Raw genomic sequence first — 22,080 nt, forward strand, 5'->3', positions numbered from 1 at the left:
AGGTTAAAGATATGATTTCTGGCCTGCATATAAAACTTATTGTATATCTATTAGTATTACTGCTACCGTTTCTACCAAGGAGGTTCTACTCGCTTTGTCTTTAATTACGTAGTCACTTTGCCTGAGGCCACAAAAATAGTGTTCTGGAGACTCTAAATGATATAATGAACACTCCCTGGCTGGCATTGTTCAACAAAAGAAATTCCAAAGCTTGTACTCAGTAGGCTAAAGAAACACTTTCTGTTATCCCTTTTGTTGCAGTATTGCTTCTTCATGCTGTGTTTCCTGTGAATAGCTGCTAAATAAATTCTTCGGCCAAGTAGGAATTTGGGTTTCTATTTCTTGCAATATGTGGTCTGGTCAGCATCACATGATTGTGTTGTAGCCCTCAGTAAGGCCTCTACTTTCAGACAGCAACCGCCCTGAGAGAGCACAGCAAGAGTGCCATCCCAGTGGAAAGGGGTAATTATTGTACATCACTTGGAGGACTTCTAATCTATATTACAACTGTGCCATTCTCGTTTTGTTGTCGGCCTGGTACGTCTTCCTTTGGTATGTAGTCCACCAGGCAATGACATAACGTTAATTCTGTTATTGAACAGAAACTTGTTTTGAGTCTTATTATACCCAACCGTCGTTAGGTTTGTTTGCTTCACATTCTGCACATGGAGCATCCAAGGATAGAACTTTTTTTGGGTAATTTTTAACTCATATGTGCCTTATCTGAGACTTATGTTAAGAGCTAAATAGGAGTTATGCACACTGTGACACACATTTTAAAAGTGTTTTTCCCACAGAGGGGATTTTAATCAACAGGCCTCATTACCATCATTAACTCGACAAAAAAGGTATGTAAACTTAATTTGTTCTGTCCATTTAAGGGTGCCCTTTTGTTAAAGCAGACAGAGTAAATCTAGTTTTGCCTACTTCTTGTACATGTGATCTTCAAGCAGACATATGGTTGGATGGTGAGATTAGATATCTTACAACTTGCTGAATGTATTTTCCTAACACTGCTCACTCACTCTCACTGCTACCAGTGATCAATGAGATGTTGCTCATTAATCTGTAAATAAAAAGTCTTTGAAAACTTTTTTTCAACTTCAGTTCAGCACTAAATTTCCTCTTATTTTTCACCCTAGAAAGCTTAATTAAAGCCATCTCAACAAGAAAAGCTCTATATATTGACACTGCCACCAGTCCCAAACAACTTGTTTCACAAGTCCTTTAAAAAATTGAATATGTAAAACTTTTCTTCAAGTCTTCTGTTAATTGCCTCCCATTTTTCACCCTAGAAAGCTACGCTAAAGCCATCTTGACAAGAAAAGCTCTATTTATTGACACTGCCACCAGTACCAGTGTACATTCTTCAATTATTTCTTTTTTACTTTATTTTGTTTCCATGAATACATAAATCAAAAACTTTTTTCCCCACCAGTTCCTCCACCATTTTACACCTGTTAATGCCTTCTTGACAAGAAAAGCTCTATATATTGACACTGCTACCAGTCCCAAACGAGTTGTTTACACTCCGTTTCCCGTGAAATGGTGCCCACGTGTCGTTGCGGGGCACTTCCCAACCAGGTGTTGTCTCACCTTTCCCTGCTAAACAGCAGTCGATTGATGTTTGCCCCTCAAAAAGCATTTCAGGTACAACTTCAACTTCATCTCCTTTCAGTTTGAGAATCAAAAATCAAGACTTCTTGACAATTTTGAATCAGGTCATCAACGGTGCTGCAATCAAATTTTGGCAAAATTAAGATGCAGTCAATTGATGTTTGCCCCTCAAAAAGCATTAATTTTCAGGTTCAACTTAACTTCTCAACTTGTTTCAGTTTGAGGATCAAAAATCAAAACTTCTCAACAAGAAAAGCTGTATCTACAGGTATATTGACACTGCTACCAGTCCCAAACGAGTTGTTTACACTCCGTTTCCCGTGAAATGGTGCCCACGTGTCGTTGCGGGGCACTTCCCCACCAGGTGTTGTCTCACCTTTCCCTTTTCCTCCCAAACAACGCCCCGGCAGCGCCTCTATAGACCCTTCCCCCCTTTGTCACTCACATACTTGGATTGCACTTTGCATGCAAATCGCCCCTCTCACTTGTCAACAGTGTGGCCATTGTTTACATAATGGTGTACCCGTCGCCATGGTGACGTTACCTGTCCTCAGGTGAAAGAGAGACTGGGACAGGCCCATTTACTTCCTCAAATCCCTCCATGGTAAACACAGAATTAACACGGCTTGACACACCAATTATGACTGCGAAAATAGCTCACAATTTACTGTAAAAACACACAGGGAAAGGATAGGGGGTGTTAAGGTTAGTTTGAAGCAGTGTGGTTTTAAGAGAAGTTAAGTTTTGATAGGACTTCGCTCCCTCCGAAACCTGATAAGTCACTTGAGTTGGCTCATTTGCATAACGTCAGAGTGTGAGGCAGACGAGGGCTGTGAAGGCTGTATGGACAGTCGGCACAGCGAAGGAACAAAATAACGAACATTCACCCAGCGAAAAACAACCAAAGGATTTACTAAGAGTGGGATTGAACTTCTGTGATTCCAGGAGGATAGCCAAGAGGGGGGAAAATGGCTGACACAGAGGAAGCGGCCGCCACAGAAAACGGCGGACCAGGCGAGAAGGAAGCGACGAAAACACCGTCCCCTAAACCAGACACAGAAGTCGCTCCCCCTATAGTCAGTATTAAAGGTAAGAGACTCATTTGTTTAACATTCTCTTCTTGAAACTCTTCTTCTTTGTAATCCACTGTCAAAACTGCCTAATAAGTCCACTTAAGGGAACCATTCAATCTTTGTTAACAGGTGGTCACTATAGACAGTATTCTTAATGCTTCTGACAATGAGAAAACTCTTCATGATAGGAATCACCAAAAAGTGGTCACATTGGCAGGAAAACTGTTCCTGACGTACAATGTACTACTAGCTGGTTACTTGAACAGGTTTGACTGTTGTGAAGGTATAGCTTTTATATGTTGTAGCTACTCGCAAGTTTGTTTTTCTTTGATGGCTTAACTGTTTACATTGATATGTAAACAGTGCAATATGGCTATGTTTTTGTAGCACCTTCACTGACCATTAGAGGAGTGTCAATAGCAAACTTTAACATTTGTTAGGTGCACTCGTGGACACCACTTTTTAAGACTACAGATAGGTAAATCAAAAATCAACAATGACAGTTCTCACACATAGATATGTAAACAGTGCAATACGGCTTTGTTTTTGTAGCACCTTCTCTGACCATTAAAGTAGTGTCAATAGCAAACTTTAACATTTGTTACGTACACTAGAAGATGATGTTTCCTTGTGGTCAGTACATCAGTAAGCCATTATCTTTTCAGGAGTGTTTTGTTTCTAATGGTTACTGTGTTGAGATAAGATAACTGCTCCAGGGACTTTTGAACTTTAATCAGACTGTGTTTATCATCATCTATCCCTGACAAGTCTTTCGTTAGACAATATTTGGGACTTAAATGTTGATAAAACTTAAATTGAGTTGACATCTTTAGCTGTATCGTTTTAGAACTGTTTTGGGACAGTTTATCTCCCGTAAATTATAAAAACATTGAAACGCGGGGAAGGAAAACACGGCAGACTAAACGACCCCCCTTTGTGTTTGCCCAAGTCAACACCTGCGTGATAAATTAAGCAACAGTCAAACAGAACCTGCGTAAACAAAGTCCCCTCGCCGTTAAACGCTTGCACCAATTTGTACCAACCACGACAACTCTAAATGCAGAATTGAAGCAAATTAGATGTTTGAGTTTACGTTTTTTTGGTCGGGAAACTTTTCCACACGGATTTGATTCAGTCGTGATAATGTTCATTGTGGGGGTGACTTTTGCCTTGATAAAGTCTACAGCAAACACAACATTTTTACTCCACTGACACGCAGGCATGGTTGCCCCAGTGTAAAGACGTGTTGTGGTTAGTATTTGGAACGTGTTGTCGAGTGTTTGTGCCAGCTTACAGACGTTTCTTTTCTAAGCCAGCGGTTTACAAACTGAGACCAAAGCCTAAAGAGCCATGCTCTGCCTTAGATCTCATAGATTTTACCCAATAGATCTGAACTTTCTTTTGTTTAGCAGGGTTCTTAGGACCTCTTGCAGGGAAAGCACTGGTTGTGCATTTAGAGATGAGATTATCCAAACTTAGTGCCTTGCTTTCATCCCCAAAACTGGATTCTTCATGTTTGAGGAAAGAAACAATCTTAGGTCTTCTGGTTTGAAAAAAAAAGTTATGTCACACATATAATGTTACCACATGGAAGGTTGATTTGTCTTTAGCATGACTTAAGTTTCTCGAAATTTAGAGAATTAATATTGGAAAATTTTAGATTGGACCAAATTTTAAAGTTTTCTGAAGTACCAGGTTTCTGTAAGTCGTTACAGTCTATACTAAACCTGTTTACTAATAGGTGCTTGCGGTCTAAAGGCCCATTCATGTGTACATTGTTTAGGGTACATTTTCTTTTCATAAGAAGAGAAAAGATTTGTGGCCTAGTTTCAACCCAATACACTTGTTTACTACTTTGGACCCTCCAAACTTTCATTCATGCTTTTTGTGAGCAGTTTTTGGGACAGTTACCTCACAAGTTTGTCCATAATTGCAGGGCACCAAAAAGCAGAAGATCAGTAGACTGACAAAAAATGCCATTCAAGCCTATACAGAGTAACATCTGACTTTTCCAGATACATGTATCTATTGAACTGATATTTGATGAACACTTGTCAGTTATGGTAGACCATAGTTAGCCCCCAGCCAGAATTATCAAAATGCAAAATTTTTGTTCTCTCTATGTTTTAGGACCATTTTTTAAAGCCAAAAAAGGGCCTTTTAGTAGATAGTTAATTCATGATAATCTGTGATTTGCATCTCAATGTAACAGGTGGCAAAACTCCACCCAGCCAGTTACCAGCATTCCATAGTCAAACCTGTCCCAAGAAGCCACTCAGGGGACCATCAAAACCTGATGACAAGATTCTTAATTCTTATATCAAGAGGAATAGTCCATACTCAAAATGTTCTGAGGAACACCTGTTTCTGGATCAAATATTTCAGAATGTAAAGTAATTTGGGCTGTTTTTGATACTCTAGAAGCAGAGGTTAGGCTACAGCTGTTCTTTGATGTTTTTTTAGGCGTTTATATAAGGCTTTCTCTTTTGTACTGTTTTTTTAAAATGTATAACAGAGCCTATAAAGTAACCTCTGCTTGGAGAGTATGTTTTTGAGTGCCCAATCAGCTCTCAAAGTGCCTGTTGTAAGCCTACTTGAGCCTGCCTAAGCTGCCACTTTACCTGGCCTTATTCTCTTACAGACACAGTTCACTGCACAGAGCAGGTTATACAAACACTCTTAGATAAGCTAAAATCCTTGGGAGGTAAAGGGGCTCCCTTACTCTTTCCTTGTTTCCCAAATAAAGAAGAAAAACTGGAAGAACTAGTTCTTCTTTTTGTTACAGAGAACTGTCCATGAGCACAAAATAAGTGGTAAAAACTCTGACCTTCCTTGACACTAAGTTTTATTACTGTAAAGGAAAAAGAAAAGCAAAGTTACGAAGTTGAAAACTCAACAACAATAAGAAATGTGATATGATTCCTTGCAATACGGAGAGATACACCCGGGATCTTATGGGTGTCTCTTGGATCAAATCAACAATGGCCCTGGCTTGAAGAAATCCTTTTTTCTGCATACCAGAGCACTAGTCCTCGACTACTACGAGTGCAGGTAACTGTTCTAATCTGTAAAAACTGTGAATTTATATTATGATTATTTACAATTTCACAGGTGGTACTAGTCAGTGGAATAAAGAAGCATCCACAAATACTCCATAAATGGATAGGTTCTATTCAATTACTTGCAGAAATCTTCATTTGTAGGTGGTACTAGTAAAAAGTTCGAGATATTTTACTTGAACCACCTGTTAGACATGATGTTTCTTGCGTCTTTCGAAACTAGAACGACACTGAGTCTGTTATATAATACATGTTGTATTCACCATCACAAAGAAGCAAGGATTTACATTTAATTATAGTTTTTGTGCTCAGCTTGTGGTGACCTTTATTTTACCCCTTTATTCACAGTAATCATGATAAGATGTCTTTCCATTTTCAGGCGAGGGTAAAGATGACAAGAAAGAAGAAGCCGACAAACCGGGGAGAAAAACACAGGTTCACCAGCGCAGGGGGGCGTCCATGGGGAGACCTGCACCCTCACCTGTAAGTACACCTGCAGGCAGATACAATGGCAGTCACTGTTCCTCAGAAATTCTACGATCTTTAAATTGTAATCTCCAGGATCTGACAAGAGCAAAATTCATGATTGTACAATGTTGTGAATGAAATTATGAATGTAATTGGAGTATTAAAAGTTTGTATTTTAAAATCAAAATGGAAAGAAGACAGTTTTGATATTAAGTATACCTGTGACACCACAATTGAATTCATTGTTGCTTTGAGAGTCAACAATCAAATTGGAAAAAAAAATTCTAAAATGAAAGGAAATTGCCTTAAGTGGATAATAATAGTTTTTACATTTAGTGACTTCCAGGTATCATTTTGTCTGAGAAACAAGTGATATTGTGGCTATATATATCTTGTATTAGGGCTTGATGATTCAAATAAAAATATTTTTTTTAGGATATTATACTACTTTGTAACAATAACTTTTTTCACTAACAGTAACCTCTGACCCCATGTATTAACAAGACATCATTTCAGACATGTGCTTCATTATCTTTCAGTTTTATTTTTGGCTTTAAATGCTTTTATTTGCAGGCCAGCAGTATCTGACAGTGTGCAGATGTAATAAATTAGATATGATTTTTGCATCAGAGTCTTTAAGTTTATGTTACTTCATTTTACTTTGGTTTTAGTTTGTTTTCATGTTTTGTTGCAAGGCAAGCCCTATTTTCATTTAGTCTACCGCAATCATTATTTTATGATTTTCACACAATTTACACATGCACACATGCATATTTCGGTTCGCATATTAGTTGCTACAGTACATCCTTACGAAATATTAACAGTACTTAGATAAATTCAGTAGTCATTTTTTAATACTGAAAATTAACCATAATAGTTGCCTTAGAGTTAGACATTTTGAATCCTAACAGCCCTAAACATTGCATGTACAATATCATTAACATCTGGTTCATAAGTTATTTTAAGAATTTTCGTAGGAATTTACTAAAAAGACAATACTTATAAAACCATAATGGATCATGCATGCAAAGTACATTTTGTACAGTAGGTGCCCTAACCACTGACAGTTAAGTTTTGTCATTTTGAAACAAATAAACCTTAACTAATAATATAGCATCAACGCTAACTTAATATATAATTCTGCCAAACACCCTCAGACTGCCACATTAATGAAAGTGTTATCAAGGCTCTCACAAGAATTGAAGAATGACTTGAATACCAGATAATGTGGGAATCACTGATGCTACATTTTCTTCTCAAGTCTCAAATTGTTAACTTAAAATGGATTTTTTTTTAAATGTGGTAGTTTTAAAGTATCTGGCAGAATTATTATTATACCAACACCATCCTGGGTTTTGTACCTTATAGTTTAAAGTAATTTAGTACCTTCGTTGTTATTTCTTCTCTTCCTTTACTGCAATAACTGCCCAAGTTTATTAAAGCACTGCAATTTTTTTTGTGTAAGACAGTTTAGATTTATGTTCAGAGACAATGCATGCTGGTAAAAACGTTTACTCATGTTGCTTGCAAGATAATGCATGGCTTCATTTTCCAGCTTTATAGCATGGTAGTTTTTGCATTGAGTAAAAAGTTGCATGCTAATGATAAAGTTGTACTGCTTAGAGCATAATGCATGGCTTCAAAATGAATCCCTATCCACTAGGACTCTCTCCAGTGATGAATTTTTCTCAGTCCTCAATCATAAGCGATGATTTGTTTATTGTTCCTTGATCAAACTGAAAGTGGATGGAAAAATTTAAGCTGGAGAGAGCCTAGCTTTTAACTTTAATTCAAAACAGTTTTTATAGATCTTTTCTGAGTGCCTTGAGTGTTGTAGTTCCACCATGATGTTAAACCCCTTCCATTCCCCGATCCCGTGTCTGTAAGGGTGAGGGCCATGCCAGAGTGTCCAGGGCAAAGAAAGGTGTCGGAGAACTCAGTGGGAAAGTGGCCGCGCTGATGGTAACAAACCAGTCATCAGTCATTTCCTAACATCGATAAGCCAATGACTAATCCCCTTACACACATTTAGTTAATCCGTTAGTGTCTTAAATCCATGTTGTTTTTTCCACAGAAATTAGGGTGAGGATTGACTGCGTTGAAGAAAAAGTTGAATGTGTACAATTGGAAAATTAGTGATATTTTTTTTTTTACTGTATCATGTTATTTTTTTTAATTGTGGTGAGTTCGTTAATGTGGTGAAGGTCTGACGGTCCTCAAGTATTGCATTTTAGTTCTACCTTAATCATTCCAGAAGATGGTCCTTATCAAGTATGCATTTTCAGCTGATTTAGAGTCAGAAAATTAAGGACTCAGGTGTAAAGTGCCTTTTCCAATTGTCAATCAAGACCTTGCTAGGGCTACAAACCCAAAGTCTTTGACTTTACTATCAAAGCAATGTGCCATATATAGCCACAACTTGTTACAATCGTTGAGCAATTTTCACCTGCGCAATAGCATGTCACCTGACTCCCTCCCTCAATAATAACACCTGCCAACACCCACCCCACACCCCCCACCACCATTTACACCGGTGCCCTGGAGGTCACCGCAACCTTAAAAGAAAAGAAACAGTATCCGGACCTTAGAAACGGGACACCAGATTTAACACCAGGACACAAAGGTGTTTATTTGCTTAGGACCACTACCGTTGCAATTGAGCCTTGGTGTAGGGATATGGGCTTTGACTAGCGTGAGGAGGCACTTTTTTTGGTGAAAAACAAGTCTAACATTTGATTGTTCGATTGGTATTTTTAGCCACAAAGTAGGGGTGAACCTGTGAACTTAGAAACAAATGGTTTGAAAATAGTCTTGGTTCCTTTTACCCTCCCTGCCTGCCTTAACTGCTTTTGTTACTTTGCCCACATCCGTGAAGGCATGCAGGTGAACAATATTTAAGGACAACTCAATCACTACAACTGGATAAAAATCAAAGACTTACTTTCAGATGTTTCGAGTGACATCCATCACTTTTCTTCCACGTTTAAGCCAAGGGTTTAAAATTTTGCTGATACATGTATGTTCAATCTGAAGCACTATAGCTGACTATTATTACTGGCAGCATTATAAGAGTAAACTTTAAGTTAACAGCCCTGTCATGATTGAAATATGAATTTTCCATTCAAAATCAGCCATTCGCTCAGTGTCATTCATGTTTAACAAAAAGAGACAACAACTTCCACCCCTATTAACACAGAATGTGCCTTTTGAAATTGCATATCTAATAATAGAGATGATTGATAGGAAATAGAAATGACTGGAAACAATATGAAAACAAAAGACACTGTTCCATATCACCCTTTCCTAATTAATTATTAAAGCCATGTTAACTGTAAGCCTCTCTTGGATGGACAATATTGTTGCTACCAACATTACACTCATACTTACTATATTCTCAAGTATTAGTAAGGGTGTCCATAAACAGTCAGACAAGCTATCCAATCCTTATCCTCTGAGTTATAGCCTTTCGCTCAATAATATTGTGATTTTCAAAGGAGGATGATATCATTATTTAATACCGTACATGAAAAGCACAGCAGCTAAATGCCACTCACTGAATCACCGAAGGACTGATCAATAATTTATGAGTTTGGTCTGTGTCTAGGGGTTACCGGCTTCAGGAATAAGCTAACGGTGCAGTCAACACACGGATTTAACGCTTTGGATTTGGACTATTTAAGCTGGTTTTTCCTGGAGATATTCAAGTATCGTGGATTACTGGAAGAGTTTTGAGGATTTGTTGAGGGTTTCCAACTAGCCAGGTTTGCAGGTCACTAACTGATACATGGATAACACTTTGAAATTGGACTCATTCAACTGATTTTTTATCGGAGATATTTCTGAAAATCAAGAACCAATACAAGGGTTTAGACATGAATGGGCCAGGCAAGTATCAGTGGGTTATGGTTATGATTGGACTATTTAAACCAATTTTTATCAGAGATATCTGAGTATCATGGATTAAGAAACGATCATTGAAGACCTAAAATGAGCGGGCGAGGTGGAAGGCAAGACTACGGAAATTTAGGGTTCGAGGAACTCGACAGCAGCCCAGAGCCGGATGAAAAGGAACAACAGCGGCTTGACCGAAGGGGAAAAGAAATCCACGACGACGACTCTTTGCTGGGGTCAGCAAGGTCGGAGCAAGATGCCAAACTCGCTCCCGCGGGAAGTGTGCAGACGCTGGATTCTGGGTACGGGAGTCTCGCCTCTTTCAGCGTAAGCCATGGCAGCAGGGAGAGCTTGACAGAGAACCCGTCTTCTGCAAGACGAGATGAGGATGAGGAGGTACAAGACGAGAGAAGGAACATCCTTACACCTGTGCAAGAAGCTGTCCAAGACAGTGAGGATGAAGAAGAAGAGAAAGCAGACTTGTCACCTGAAGACTCTCCTTCAAGCAAACTCGAAGATGCTGCTAGTGAGAGTCAAGAACGGAACGCAGACAGTGAGACTTATGTTGATCAGAATGGCGTTGAACATACAGGTGATCATTGGCGGTTGCTTGAAGCAGCCAGACGCGATCTCGAAGACTACGACGAGTTCTCGAAGAAATACGAAAACTTCGAAAAGAGACAGCACGCGAACTCGGCTGCGAGTCTGAGAGGAGAGGAGGATGCAAAGGAGGCTGACCTATCAACAATGGTTTTGCTGTACTCCTGTTACTACTGCGGAGAGTCGTTTAAGGTTCAGGATGACAGAAGGAGACACGTGGCCGACAGACATCCTCTCGGAGACAGGAAAGACTCCACTCTACAGTGGAGAGGTGAGGCCTCTCCAGGACAGTCTTTTTTTTCTTTTGAATCTAGACCCGGAAACTAGTTATCCATCGCTTAAAGTGTCAAAAGTTCCTCTCCTGTGATACCAAATTGGTATTGGTAGTGTTCATTGAGACATCTGCTGTCTTCAAGTTTCTGAGTCCAAAAAGAAAGACACGTTTTGGTTCAGGCCTTTTTAAAGATTTTGTTTGTTTTGACCAAAGGAGCTAAGGGCCTTGCCTACTAGCCATTGGCTGTTATTATGGCTATAAGGTAATCAACTACTACCACAGTATATACTGCAACTAGTAGCCCTAAGACTTAGAACAGCATTATGAAGCATTGATTATGAAACAGCTAGAGTATGACACTAATTAAACAATTTACTGAACTCTAAATTTTCTTCCATGCTGTACTATGTAGCGATGGATGAAGCCAGATGGGTGAGTACAACACCAAATGATTGACATGTGCTATGGTATATCAAATTAGGTCAGTTCCTGCTATGATTGTCAAACAAATTAAGGCTAATACTAATGAGTTTCTTCCCATGTTTCTGGCCAGGGTTACATGAGAGACTGTACAGATAAAGCTAGGGAAATTAAGTTACTACCAGATTCCATGGTAGGCCAGATAAGTTGACAGGTTTTTAAAGGATATATCTGGCCATAGGATTACCATATTGTTTAACCAACAGATAAAAAAAAAAGTTGTATCAAATAGATCGTTTCACAAGCTCAGCACCCCTTCCCTCATTTGGGCCGCTTTTGACATAACCTAACATTTCGTCAATTCAAGAAGGAAGTCTGATAGAGACTATCAGGAAAATAGTGACTGTTTTTAAATGTTGCTTAATTTAGTAAGACGTTCTTTTTTCCGGTGCTTTATCTCGACATTTATCTCGACACCAAGGGTCAGGCGAGAGGTGCATGCCCAGAGGCATGTAGTGTCTGTGATTTGGTCGTCATGGCAACAGTGTAAACAATGGAGCCGGTCGTGCGGGTCTCTCAGTTCTGAAGCCTTAGGGGCGTGAGATAATTGTGTGTGTGGAATACGAGTAAAGGGGCTAATCCAACTTTGTGTCAGGAAACTCCAGCTTATTTCGGAGTGTGACATACATTGTAATAGATTTGTTGGGCTTTCTTTCAAAAATTGGGGAACAGTGTAATATAATTCATTTGATTGATTTGATTGATTTGAATTGCAACAGTACAATACAGGTGGGTCTCATGCAGCGGTAATTAAGCTCGTTTAGAATTTGTGATCCACACATTAATACAACGTCATAGACATACATTTTAAAAAATTAGAAAAATTAACAAATACCTGTAACATTAAATATACAACTGGAACATTGAATAAAATCATTAATGTTTTGAGATACATCAATTCGAAATGTGATCTAGAGCTGAGGCATTCAAGGTCCACAATCTCTGCTTGAACATGCTAAGGGTTTAGGTCTGCTTGTTGGTTTTTCGGGACCCTTAAATTGGTACCTTGTATCATTTCTTTGCAGGTGTTTTATGCATTCCAACATTGAATCAATATCAATAAAAAAAACTCTATATGCAGAACCCCAGCAACATAGGATTTCTATAATCAAGACTGTTTGAATGTGATGTTGAATTAAGAGTATTGGCATTCACCCAACGACATTCCTTTACAAGGGTACAAACATTATAGACTTGATATGTCTGCTTCAAGTGGAAAGTTTAAAGTTTAACGTCACACATGTCTGTTCATAATGTATACATTATGGTACCTTAAGTCATAGTCTGCCAATAAACTGGCCTTCAAGTAGTGAAAACGTGCTACACATAATGTACATGTGTGTAGCCATGTGTTTGCCTTGAAATTAACGGGGATTAGCATACTAAATCAAACTGTTTGTTGTTTGTCAGTGTGTTAAAGGCTTCAAAGGTTAGGACTTTGTCCCTGTGCGTAATCTTCTGTTTGTCCAACCTCCCCTTGGTCGAACATAATATTTGTTTTGAACTGGTGCAGTTTGCTAATTATAACCTGGTGTCAGACAAACAGTAACTGCGTATTATGGTTGCGACGGTCACTTTGACTTTGACTTTGTTTGGATCAACAGTTGGATAAAAGTTTTAAATCAGTATTCTACCAAACACTACTGTTATGTCAAACTACTACATAATCTATAGATTCTGAGTAATTAAGTGTACTGAAATTGTTATTTGTTTTACATGTTGCCATCCAATGTTATAAGATTGTCAGGCAATAAAGTTACTGTACACTGTACCAGGTCACTTTGACTTATAAATTATTTTTTTTTACAAATTTCACATCTTGCTTTTATAAAATGTCACATTTTATAAAAGCAAGATGTGAAATTCAATATTGACATGTTCACCAATGGAGACACATTGTATTGTCTTTTACTTGAATGTAAGTTCATCTGTGACGGTAGTTAACATAATGATACAATTTTTAAGACTTTATATCCGTACACACAATACACGGAAGTGCGACTTAGGTTTTGGGTCATTACAACTTGAGAAGGATCAGAGGACTGATCGAAAGCTTGTTGGTAAGCGCTTTAATGTGTGTATGGATATAAAGTCTTAAAAATTGTATCATTATGTATTGTCTTTTATCATGAAAAGGAATAACACCCTTTCAAATGTGAAATTTTGCACATTGATGTGCTGTTTGGGTTAATGTCCTTGACTTCATGGAAAATGATGCTGCAGATTTAAAGTCATAGCGACTATGATCAACATTCAATCAATAATTGTTGTATGTTTTAACAACTATATTTATTATACATCTCATGTTACCTTTTTTACCCTGAATTCTTTGTGTACAGCCATCTATTTATCATCATCATCATTAACAACAACAACATCATCATCATACTAATATTCATCATTATATTTTTGTTCTTGAACATATTGATGTCTTAAGTATACTTATCATTACGGTAACCGTAATTCCTACTCATTAAGCCTATTAAGTAAACTTTGTCATTGATTTGCAAATAACAAAGTCTATAGTATATTTTAAACAAGACATATTTGATGACAGTGAAAGTTCATCTATGATGTTAGATAACATAGTACAGAGTTAAAAGTTTGTTCTGATTTTATGTATCTGGACAAACTTTTAGGTCTGTTCTATGAATTCTTTGTGCTGTGATGATGAAAGTAACTTTTCCTTGACCCTCAACTGTTACAGAGAAATTGTAACTAATTTGTTTATTCATTTAAAAATTCGCCAGGCCCAGAAGAAGACAGTGGTTCTGTCAGGAGAGGCGATGAAAGATCTGGCCAAACAGGCCAAGGCAACCAAGGATGAGAGGAGACTGCAGGTTGGTTTTTGTTTTACTGTACATATATGTGATAGATTGATTGTATAAGGTAGATAGCACTGATTGTAGAGGTTAGATATCATTAACTCCTTTGAGATAAACTGCCAACAAAAAAGGAATGGCCCAAATACATGGTCTCTGTATAGGGGCTACTCGAGAAGGGGGTCGCCCAAGTGGACAGAACAAGGGTCTATAGTACGTGGAATAAGCAAAGCAATTGCAACCCAACAGAAGATGGGAGTTCTTATACCTATTGGACTTAAGACATTTTTGGCCATGCTAAAAAGAGGAAGATCTTAGTGGCTGTCAGAGTCACTCCTCTAGCATCAAGAGAAGAAGAGGAGGATTAAGGTTACAAGTTGTATTTAAGGGTGGATATTTTGTGAATGAAATTTGTTGAATCAAGTCCAATTTTTGCTACTTCATACTTGTAACAGGACCCATCTTCTTGGTATGTGGCAGGTGTTATTTTGAGAAGTTTGAATGAAAAGTAAAAATGTTCTTTTGTTTCCCCAGCTGGATGCGAGACACCAGTACATCTTCACGAAGCTGGCGGATGCTCTACAGATGGAGCCAGCACAAGTGGAGGACCAAGTCCTGGGGGATGAGAGGGTACGTTTCTTACCTCCAACTGTGGTGGTTAACAGCATTGATATACACAATAGTTGGAGTTTAACCTGCTGCTTGAAGGACTTATAGCTTGTTAGTTTGCTTTGAATGAGTCGTGATATAAAAGCCGTTAATCTATATTTTTCTGTAGATTATTCATTTTTATCGTATTTGAGTTTGGAGGGAATGCCTTGGCCTAAGGATGTGGTTTTTGGAAAAATCTGAAATATATGCCGGAATCTGTACTGCCTTGGAAGAAGGTTGTGCTCTTTGAGTTCTGTATATTCATTTTATCCAATTTTCCTCTGCTTCCACAGTTTGACCTGATCGAGCCCTTCTTCAGCCCCGAGGGACCGCGGGTCCTCATGTTCTTCTACCAGGAGACACTGGTGGTGAGTTGGGTCTGCTTAATGTTAACTTTATGTTCAGGTGAAAGTCATTCAGCACCAGGGAAAGGGATGGCAGTGTCAGTGTGAATGTCATTCAGAACTGGAGACAGGGATACCAGTGTTGATATAAAATGCAATTCAGCACCAGGGGCAGGAATGGTTATGTTGATATGAAATGTAATTCAGCTCCAAGGACAGAAATGGTAAAGAAATGTAATTCAGCACCAGGAATAGCAATGGCCATGATGATATGAAATGTAATTCAGCACCAGGGACAGAATAGTTATAAAATGTAATTCAGCACCAAGGACAGAATAGTTATAAAATGTAATTCAGCACCAAAGACAGGGATAGCAGTGTTGATATGAAATGTGATTCAGCACCAAGGACAGGAATAGTCATGAAAATGTAATTCAACACCAGGGACAAGAATGGTTATGAATGTAATTCAGCCCAAAGAACAGGAATAGTTATGAAATGTAATTGAGCACAAAGGACAGGAATGGTTATTAAAATGTAATTCAGCACCAGGGACAGGAATAGTTATGACAGGTAATTCAGCACAAAGGACAGGAATAGTTATGAAATGTAATTCAGCACCAGGGACAAGGATGGTTGTGTTTATATGATATGTCATTCAGCACCAGGAATGGCAGTTTTAGAGTGAATGTTATTCTGCACAAGGAACAGGATGGTTATGAAATGCAATTCAGCACCAGGGACAGAAATGGTTATAAAATGTCATTCAGCACCAGGGGCAGGGATGGTTATGTTGATATGAAATATAATTCAGCACCAGGGACAGTAGCTTTACCTTTAATTGGGAATGAAAACAATGGAACTCCCCTTGTTGTTTGACAAAAAATAAAAAGATGCTTATTATTAATAAACACAAAAAGAGGTTGGATCTCTAAAGTGAAATGCAGCAACAGGTTCTGAACATGGTTCAGTTGAAATTAGTAAAACGTTTTTAACTAGAACATAACCAGCACAAGCTATTTGGAAACTTCACGGCTTGACTAACAATCTCGTGTTTTCAGCAACGGGAGTCGAACTTCTCCAGAACAGATGCCGCCAGCAGCATCCACGCAGCTCCTCCTCAGAAGAAACTGTTCCTCACCACAGGCAGCCTGGAGGTAACAGCACTTATTGTTTTGTTTTGAGAATATTTAGTGCCTTTATTGAGACATGAATCTGTGAATGCAATGTAACCTTTTACATTATTGACTGTACATTGTCCTGCTACCAGGGCTAGCCGGCTAGTCATTCAGCTGATATAAGATCAACATGTTGAGTTTAACAACCTGTATGTTTCAAGTATTAATTTTCTAACTGATGAATTTGTGGTAAATTGTTACTCCATTGGTAAAGTCATGACAGAATCAATGCCCAGTTTGTACCTCACCCCATTCGTCCTCAAAACTGAACTTCATGACGTTATTCTGTTGAAAATCTTATAATATTCATCAGCTTAAAATGACATATTTAACAACTACATCTGTTCCAAAGAATGAGTGGGACGAAAAAATAACCTGGAGACAGAACCTGAAGTTCAAAGACTGCTGCATAATGTCACTGATGAGGTGACTGTGTTTTTTTTTTTCCTTTTCCTTTAGGGTCTGACAGGACTGGCTCTGTTCTTCACCAAGACCACCATCAAACCTATCTTGGTCAACAATGTTGTACAGGTATGATGTGGAATGTTGAATACCCACTTGTCATGTTGCATCCAGTACAATGTAGTATGTGTTCTTGTTTTGGAGAAGCAACTGGTATTTTTTTACGGTGAATATTCTGAAGCAGTAGTTGCCTAGACACGAAAGCTTACTCTGTACAGTGCGGTTCTGTATGAAACTTTTGGTGTCAGGATTTTATTACAGTATGATTCTTTAAGATAGTATAGTAGACCAATTTTCTTTCACAACCAGTTAATATTACCTGTTGGCCTTTCAATGCCTGTCAGACATCATCCTCAGAGCTTCTAAATGGAGTTCTGCTTCTCGACCCTATATTTTTGGAAGTATGATTTTTTAACTAATTGTTAATTATTTGTTTGTCTGCAGGATGTGAACTTTGGGATGATGGATGCCTCCAAGGGGGGAGTGCTGAATGCCTTGGAGAGCATGCTGTCTGCTGTGCTGGTCCCTGCACTCAGGGCACAGGAGGTACAGTCACTCATCTTTTATTTGTAACTATTGATTCATTGCTTAAGGTTATTTTGTATTTTACATGTATAGCATAGAAAGCCAATCCACTGTAACAGAAAATGACTCTACCTTGGCTGTTTTCTGTTCTATTTTATTCTAGTACTCTTCTATTCTAGGACTATTCTATTCTATTCTATTCTATTCTATTCTATTCTATTATATTCTATTCTATTATATTCTATTCTATCCTGTACTCCAATTCACCCCACCCCAGTCCATTCTATATATTTTTATCCTATTTTATAAAGTCCCAAACTGGGACATCACAAAGAGACATATTATATAATTCTTGAAAAATTTATTTTGTCCCTCAGAGTTGGGGAGACCTACCTCCTGCCAGTACCCAGGTACAGGATTTCCTGGAGGTAGTGGACAAGTTTGTGGGGAGTCTGAGTGGGGCGCGGGACAACATGGAGGGCAAAATAGAGCTGGAGGAACCCGACCTTGGGTACAATGTGTACGACCTTCGCCACCCATCGGAGTTCATGCAGGCTGGTAAGGGGGTGTTGAATTTTTTTGTTGCAAATTGAGAGAAATATTGTAAGGAAACAATGAGGTCCAAACATGTAAAATGTGAAGTAAGTACTATTTGAGGAAAAGAGATATTATAATACTTTTCCACTTTGTAACGTTAGCTTCCTGTTTGTCAAAATTTAACTAATGTTACAAGGACTAATGAGACCGTATCAGATACAGAACAAAAATGTACATGTATCTGCAACCATTAATTTAACTATTTTTTTGTGGCCAAAGCTTGCTCATTGGGGAGTTCTTGCATCGTCCTCCTTATCCACAATTATGTCTGTATATATTTAACCTCTTTTCATTCCCTTTCTGTAGCAACCAACGCAGACTTGATGGAGAAAGTAGAGAACCTGATTGGGATCTGGTCCAAGCAGATAGCAGATACCCCAATGAATATTAAACAAACAAACAAACAAACAATGTTTCCCTCCCTGTAGCCACCAATGCAGACCTGATGGAGAAGGTAGAGAACCTGATCGGGATCTGGTCCAAGCAGATTGAGCAGGTTCTGGCCGAGAGTGAGCAGATGAGGAAGGAGGCTGACGACATCGGGCCGGCCGCAGAGCTGGACCACTGGAAGAAACGCATGGCCAAGTTCAACAGGTAGGCTAGAAATGACTGACAAAGTTTGAAATATGGAGGGAAACCTCATTGAGGCTTGATACTGTTTCACATGAGACAACATAAAGAAAGAATGGGATTACTTAATTACAAGATAATTAAGAAAGGTCATGAACTAATCTGTAGTCGGCTAGAATCCTCATGGTCACCCAAGAGGAGATGGGTAGATAATGTCAAGGAAGATATTTGCAATATGAACCTGTAAAAAGCCAACCCCCTTGACAGTGGCAGCTGGAGATCAGCAATCAGACCTGAATGACATCTCGTAACATCCAACCCTTGCAAGATAGGGAACAACACATGCTAAACCGGATAGTGAATGAGTGAGTGTTAAAACCTGTTCTTCTTACAGTCTGTTGGACCAGATAAAGAGCCCCCACTGCAAGGCCGTAGTTGGAGTCCTGACGGCCGCCAAGTCCCGCATGCTGAAACGCTGGAAGGAGTTGGACAGTCGCATCACAGACGCAGCCAACGAGGCCAAGGACAACGTCAAGTACCTGTACACCCTGGACAAGTTCTTCGGGCCGCTCACCAAGAACACACCTGTAAGAATGGTTCAAGAATATTTTTTGTACTTTTTAGACTTTTAAAACTTTGAATTCTTTCATACCAAAAGATTATGAGTGTGCTCAATAACGTAGAATGTAAGGACATCTATTTGCCCTTAACCAATCTTTAAAAATATGTTTCGTGAATCTTACCCATAGTCTTGAGTTACATAGTAGATTTACAGCAATTAAGTTATTAACAGACCAACAAGTAACTTCTTTTGCAATGCTAAGCTAGCTATCAGTTTCATGCAATACATATGACAGACTAAGTTCATAAATGTGAGTGCAAAGGAAATGCTTGTTGTTTTGCTGACTAAACTTTTACAACCTCAACTTCTCTTCTTCAAAAGTTTGATATTTACTTAAACACTTGTGACTGTTGTTTCTTTGCCCTCCATATAAATCTTGTACTTCAACACGTCAAAAGGTTCCCAAAAGCTCTACTTACATTATACAATGTTTTTGCCTTGTCCCATACAGACAGAGATGGTTGAGCACATCCCCAGCCTGATGAACAACATCCGGATGATCCACTCCATCTCCCAGTACTACAACACCTCCGAGCGCATGACCTCTCTCTTCGTCAAGGTCACCAACCAGATGATCACTACCTGTAAGGCTTACATCACCCAGGGGGTCACCAAGGTCTGGGACCACGAGAGGTCAGGGGTCATAAGAAATTGTTTTCCTTGTTTAGGTTCTTGCAAGACTTACATGTAGACAAGTGTATGGTATTGTTATTCAGTCTTAGCTGTTGTAAAGCTGTTCTAAGTTCTGAAAACTTACTAAATATCTTCAATTGGTCAAATTAAGATGGGCAGACACTGTAACTTATATTCTGATCCATCTTTCAAAATTCAAGTACATCAGATCTGAAGTTTTCCTAGTACTCTTTTTTAGGGTAGAATAGAACTTGGTCATTATGATCAATATGATAAGGGAAGGACTTCTTTAACTGCTCTTATTTCTGGAGAACGGACCCTTTCTTGTTTAATTATAAAAATATAGCTATATGGTCAGTTCTTTGTAAATTTAGCCTACATTTGAAAACTCATGATATAGAATTTGACTAGCTAATAAATGATCTTAAGCAATAATGTGTACATGTACATGTTCACACTTCAATCTGCCTATAGTTAAAATTGCCAAATTGAATATAATCTGATGAATTTTATTGCTTATGATATACACAGGGCCCCACTGTTGAAGAGGATCTCTGAGTGCATTGAGCTGAACCGTGCGTACCAGCGCGTCTTCCACAAGACCAAGGAGAAACTGAAGGAGAACCCGCACGAGAGACAGTTCGAGTTCAGGTAACCTAGCAACAGTAGCCTAGCAATAGTAGCCTAGCAACAGTAGCCTTGCAACAGTTACCTAGCAATAGTAGCCTAGCAACAGGTTAGATGGAGTGTGTCTGAGGCCCTGGAAATTCTGCATGTCCTCCAAGTAATGTAGCAACAGTAGCAATAGCAACTGGTCAGGAGATAGATTGGGGCGAGGGGAATTCTTAGACTACATGTTTTAGCCAAGGATACCTGAAGACTTGTATGGTATGGTCCCTACATGATTGTTGGATTCATCATAACTTACATGCATGTTCATAATCTTCATTCTTGTTGAGAAGCATCCACATGTCAGTATAGTGCTTCCTAATGAGAAAGATTGACACATTCTCCATGTTGCTTGAGAAACAAACATTTAGTCATTAAAGAATGACACTACTTCTAAATGTTTACAACAAGTATATATTGAATAGATTTTATCACACGTCCTTGACTGTTATAAAATGACTACCTAAAATTCTTCCAATGGGATATACATTTTGTACTTCTTTTGAAAGCAATCAAAAGACACATTCAAATCTTGTCAGCAGTTGAAGGTCATAAATTCACCCATATTTGACTTTTTCCAGTGAGAACTACATCTTTGGGAAGTTCGACACGTTCTGCAAGCGGCTTGAGAAGGTAGCCGACATGCTGAACACCATGGAGAGTCTGTCAGGGCTGTCGGGGGTGAAGATTGAAGGCATGGAGGCGATGGCTGTGCGCTATCAGACTATCGTTTCCAACACAAAAAAGAAGCAGTACGATGTGCTCGACCACAGAAAGTCTGAGGTTTGTACTTTATTATCTAGCTATGATGGTTTAAGTAGGAGTCTTTGTCTGGGTTGGGGGTAGGTTAGATCGAGGGCATGGAGGCAATGGCCGTGCGCTATTAGACCTTGTCTCTAAAACCAGGAAGAAACAGCACGATGTACTCGATCATAGGAAGTCTGAGGTTTGTATACTTCATATATTATGTGGTGGTTTAGGTAAGAGTTGTTGTTTGGGTTAGGGTTAAGGTTAGATCGAGGGGAAGGAGGCCATGGCTGTGTGCTACCAGACTATTGTCTCCAACACCAAGAAGAGGCAGTACGATGTTTTAGACCATAGGAAGTCTGAGGTAACTAATAAAGTCAGATTGTAGTTTGGGTTAAGGCTGGTGTTTAAGCTTATGTTAGAGTGAGGGGATGGAAGCCATGGCTGTGCGCTACCAGACCATTGTCTCTAACACCGAGAAGAAGCAGTATGATGTGCTCGACCACAGGAAGTCTGAGGTGAGGGTTACAATGCTTTAGAAAAATATGAAAAAAATGCAGTTAGATTACTAGACAATTGAGACTCTATGAAAAGAGACCATAAAGGGATGCTTTGAAGTTCATACATGACAGGAAACCATGGCACAAGGTTACTTTTGCTAAGTTAGAGTTTTTGCTTTGGTTGAGAGCTCATCAGAAACATCTGTTTGGCATAAGAGGTGGCAAATTATCTTACAGAGTCCTTTGGGGTGCTTTATCACACCAGATTTGTTTTTGCAACTCTGGAAGGTTGTGCGTG

The 22,080-nt window shown here is 38.9% G+C and overlaps 2 protein-coding genes across 2 annotated transcripts in view; both read left to right on the forward strand.

Moving 5' to 3' along the window:
- Positions 1 to 291, forward strand: part of LOC118428036 (arsenite methyltransferase-like) — a 7,898-nt gene extending 7,607 nt beyond the window's left edge. The window contains exon 9 of the mRNA XM_035838002.1: positions 262 to 291. Coding sequence (XP_035693895.1) covers positions 262 to 291 — 30 coding nt within the window. The remainder of the gene's footprint in view (positions 1 to 261) is intronic.
- A 2,038-nt stretch (positions 292 to 2,329) lies between these two features.
- LOC118426868 (dynein heavy chain 5, axonemal-like) overlaps positions 2,330 to 22,080 on the forward strand; it is a 92,120-nt gene continuing 72,369 nt past the window's right edge. The window contains 15 exon segments of the mRNA XM_035836433.1: positions 2,330 to 2,706; positions 6,129 to 6,232; positions 8,105 to 8,179; positions 14,213 to 14,302; positions 14,819 to 14,914; positions 15,229 to 15,303; positions 16,341 to 16,436; positions 16,917 to 16,988; positions 17,364 to 17,465; positions 17,822 to 18,002; positions 18,470 to 18,635; positions 19,006 to 19,198; positions 19,685 to 19,866; positions 20,398 to 20,517; positions 21,117 to 21,318. Of these exon segments, the coding sequence (XP_035692326.1) occupies positions 2,586 to 2,706; positions 6,129 to 6,232; positions 8,105 to 8,179; positions 14,213 to 14,302; positions 14,819 to 14,914; positions 15,229 to 15,303; positions 16,341 to 16,436; positions 16,917 to 16,988; positions 17,364 to 17,465; positions 17,822 to 18,002; positions 18,470 to 18,635; positions 19,006 to 19,198; positions 19,685 to 19,866; positions 20,398 to 20,517; positions 21,117 to 21,318 (1,875 nt within the window). The 5' untranslated portion in view covers positions 2,330 to 2,585.

This window comes from Branchiostoma floridae, chromosome 12 (assembly GCF_000003815.2).
Source record: "Branchiostoma floridae strain S238N-H82 chromosome 12, Bfl_VNyyK, whole genome shotgun sequence".
Classification (NCBI taxonomy): Eukaryota; Metazoa; Chordata; class Leptocardii; order Amphioxiformes; family Branchiostomatidae; genus Branchiostoma; species Branchiostoma floridae.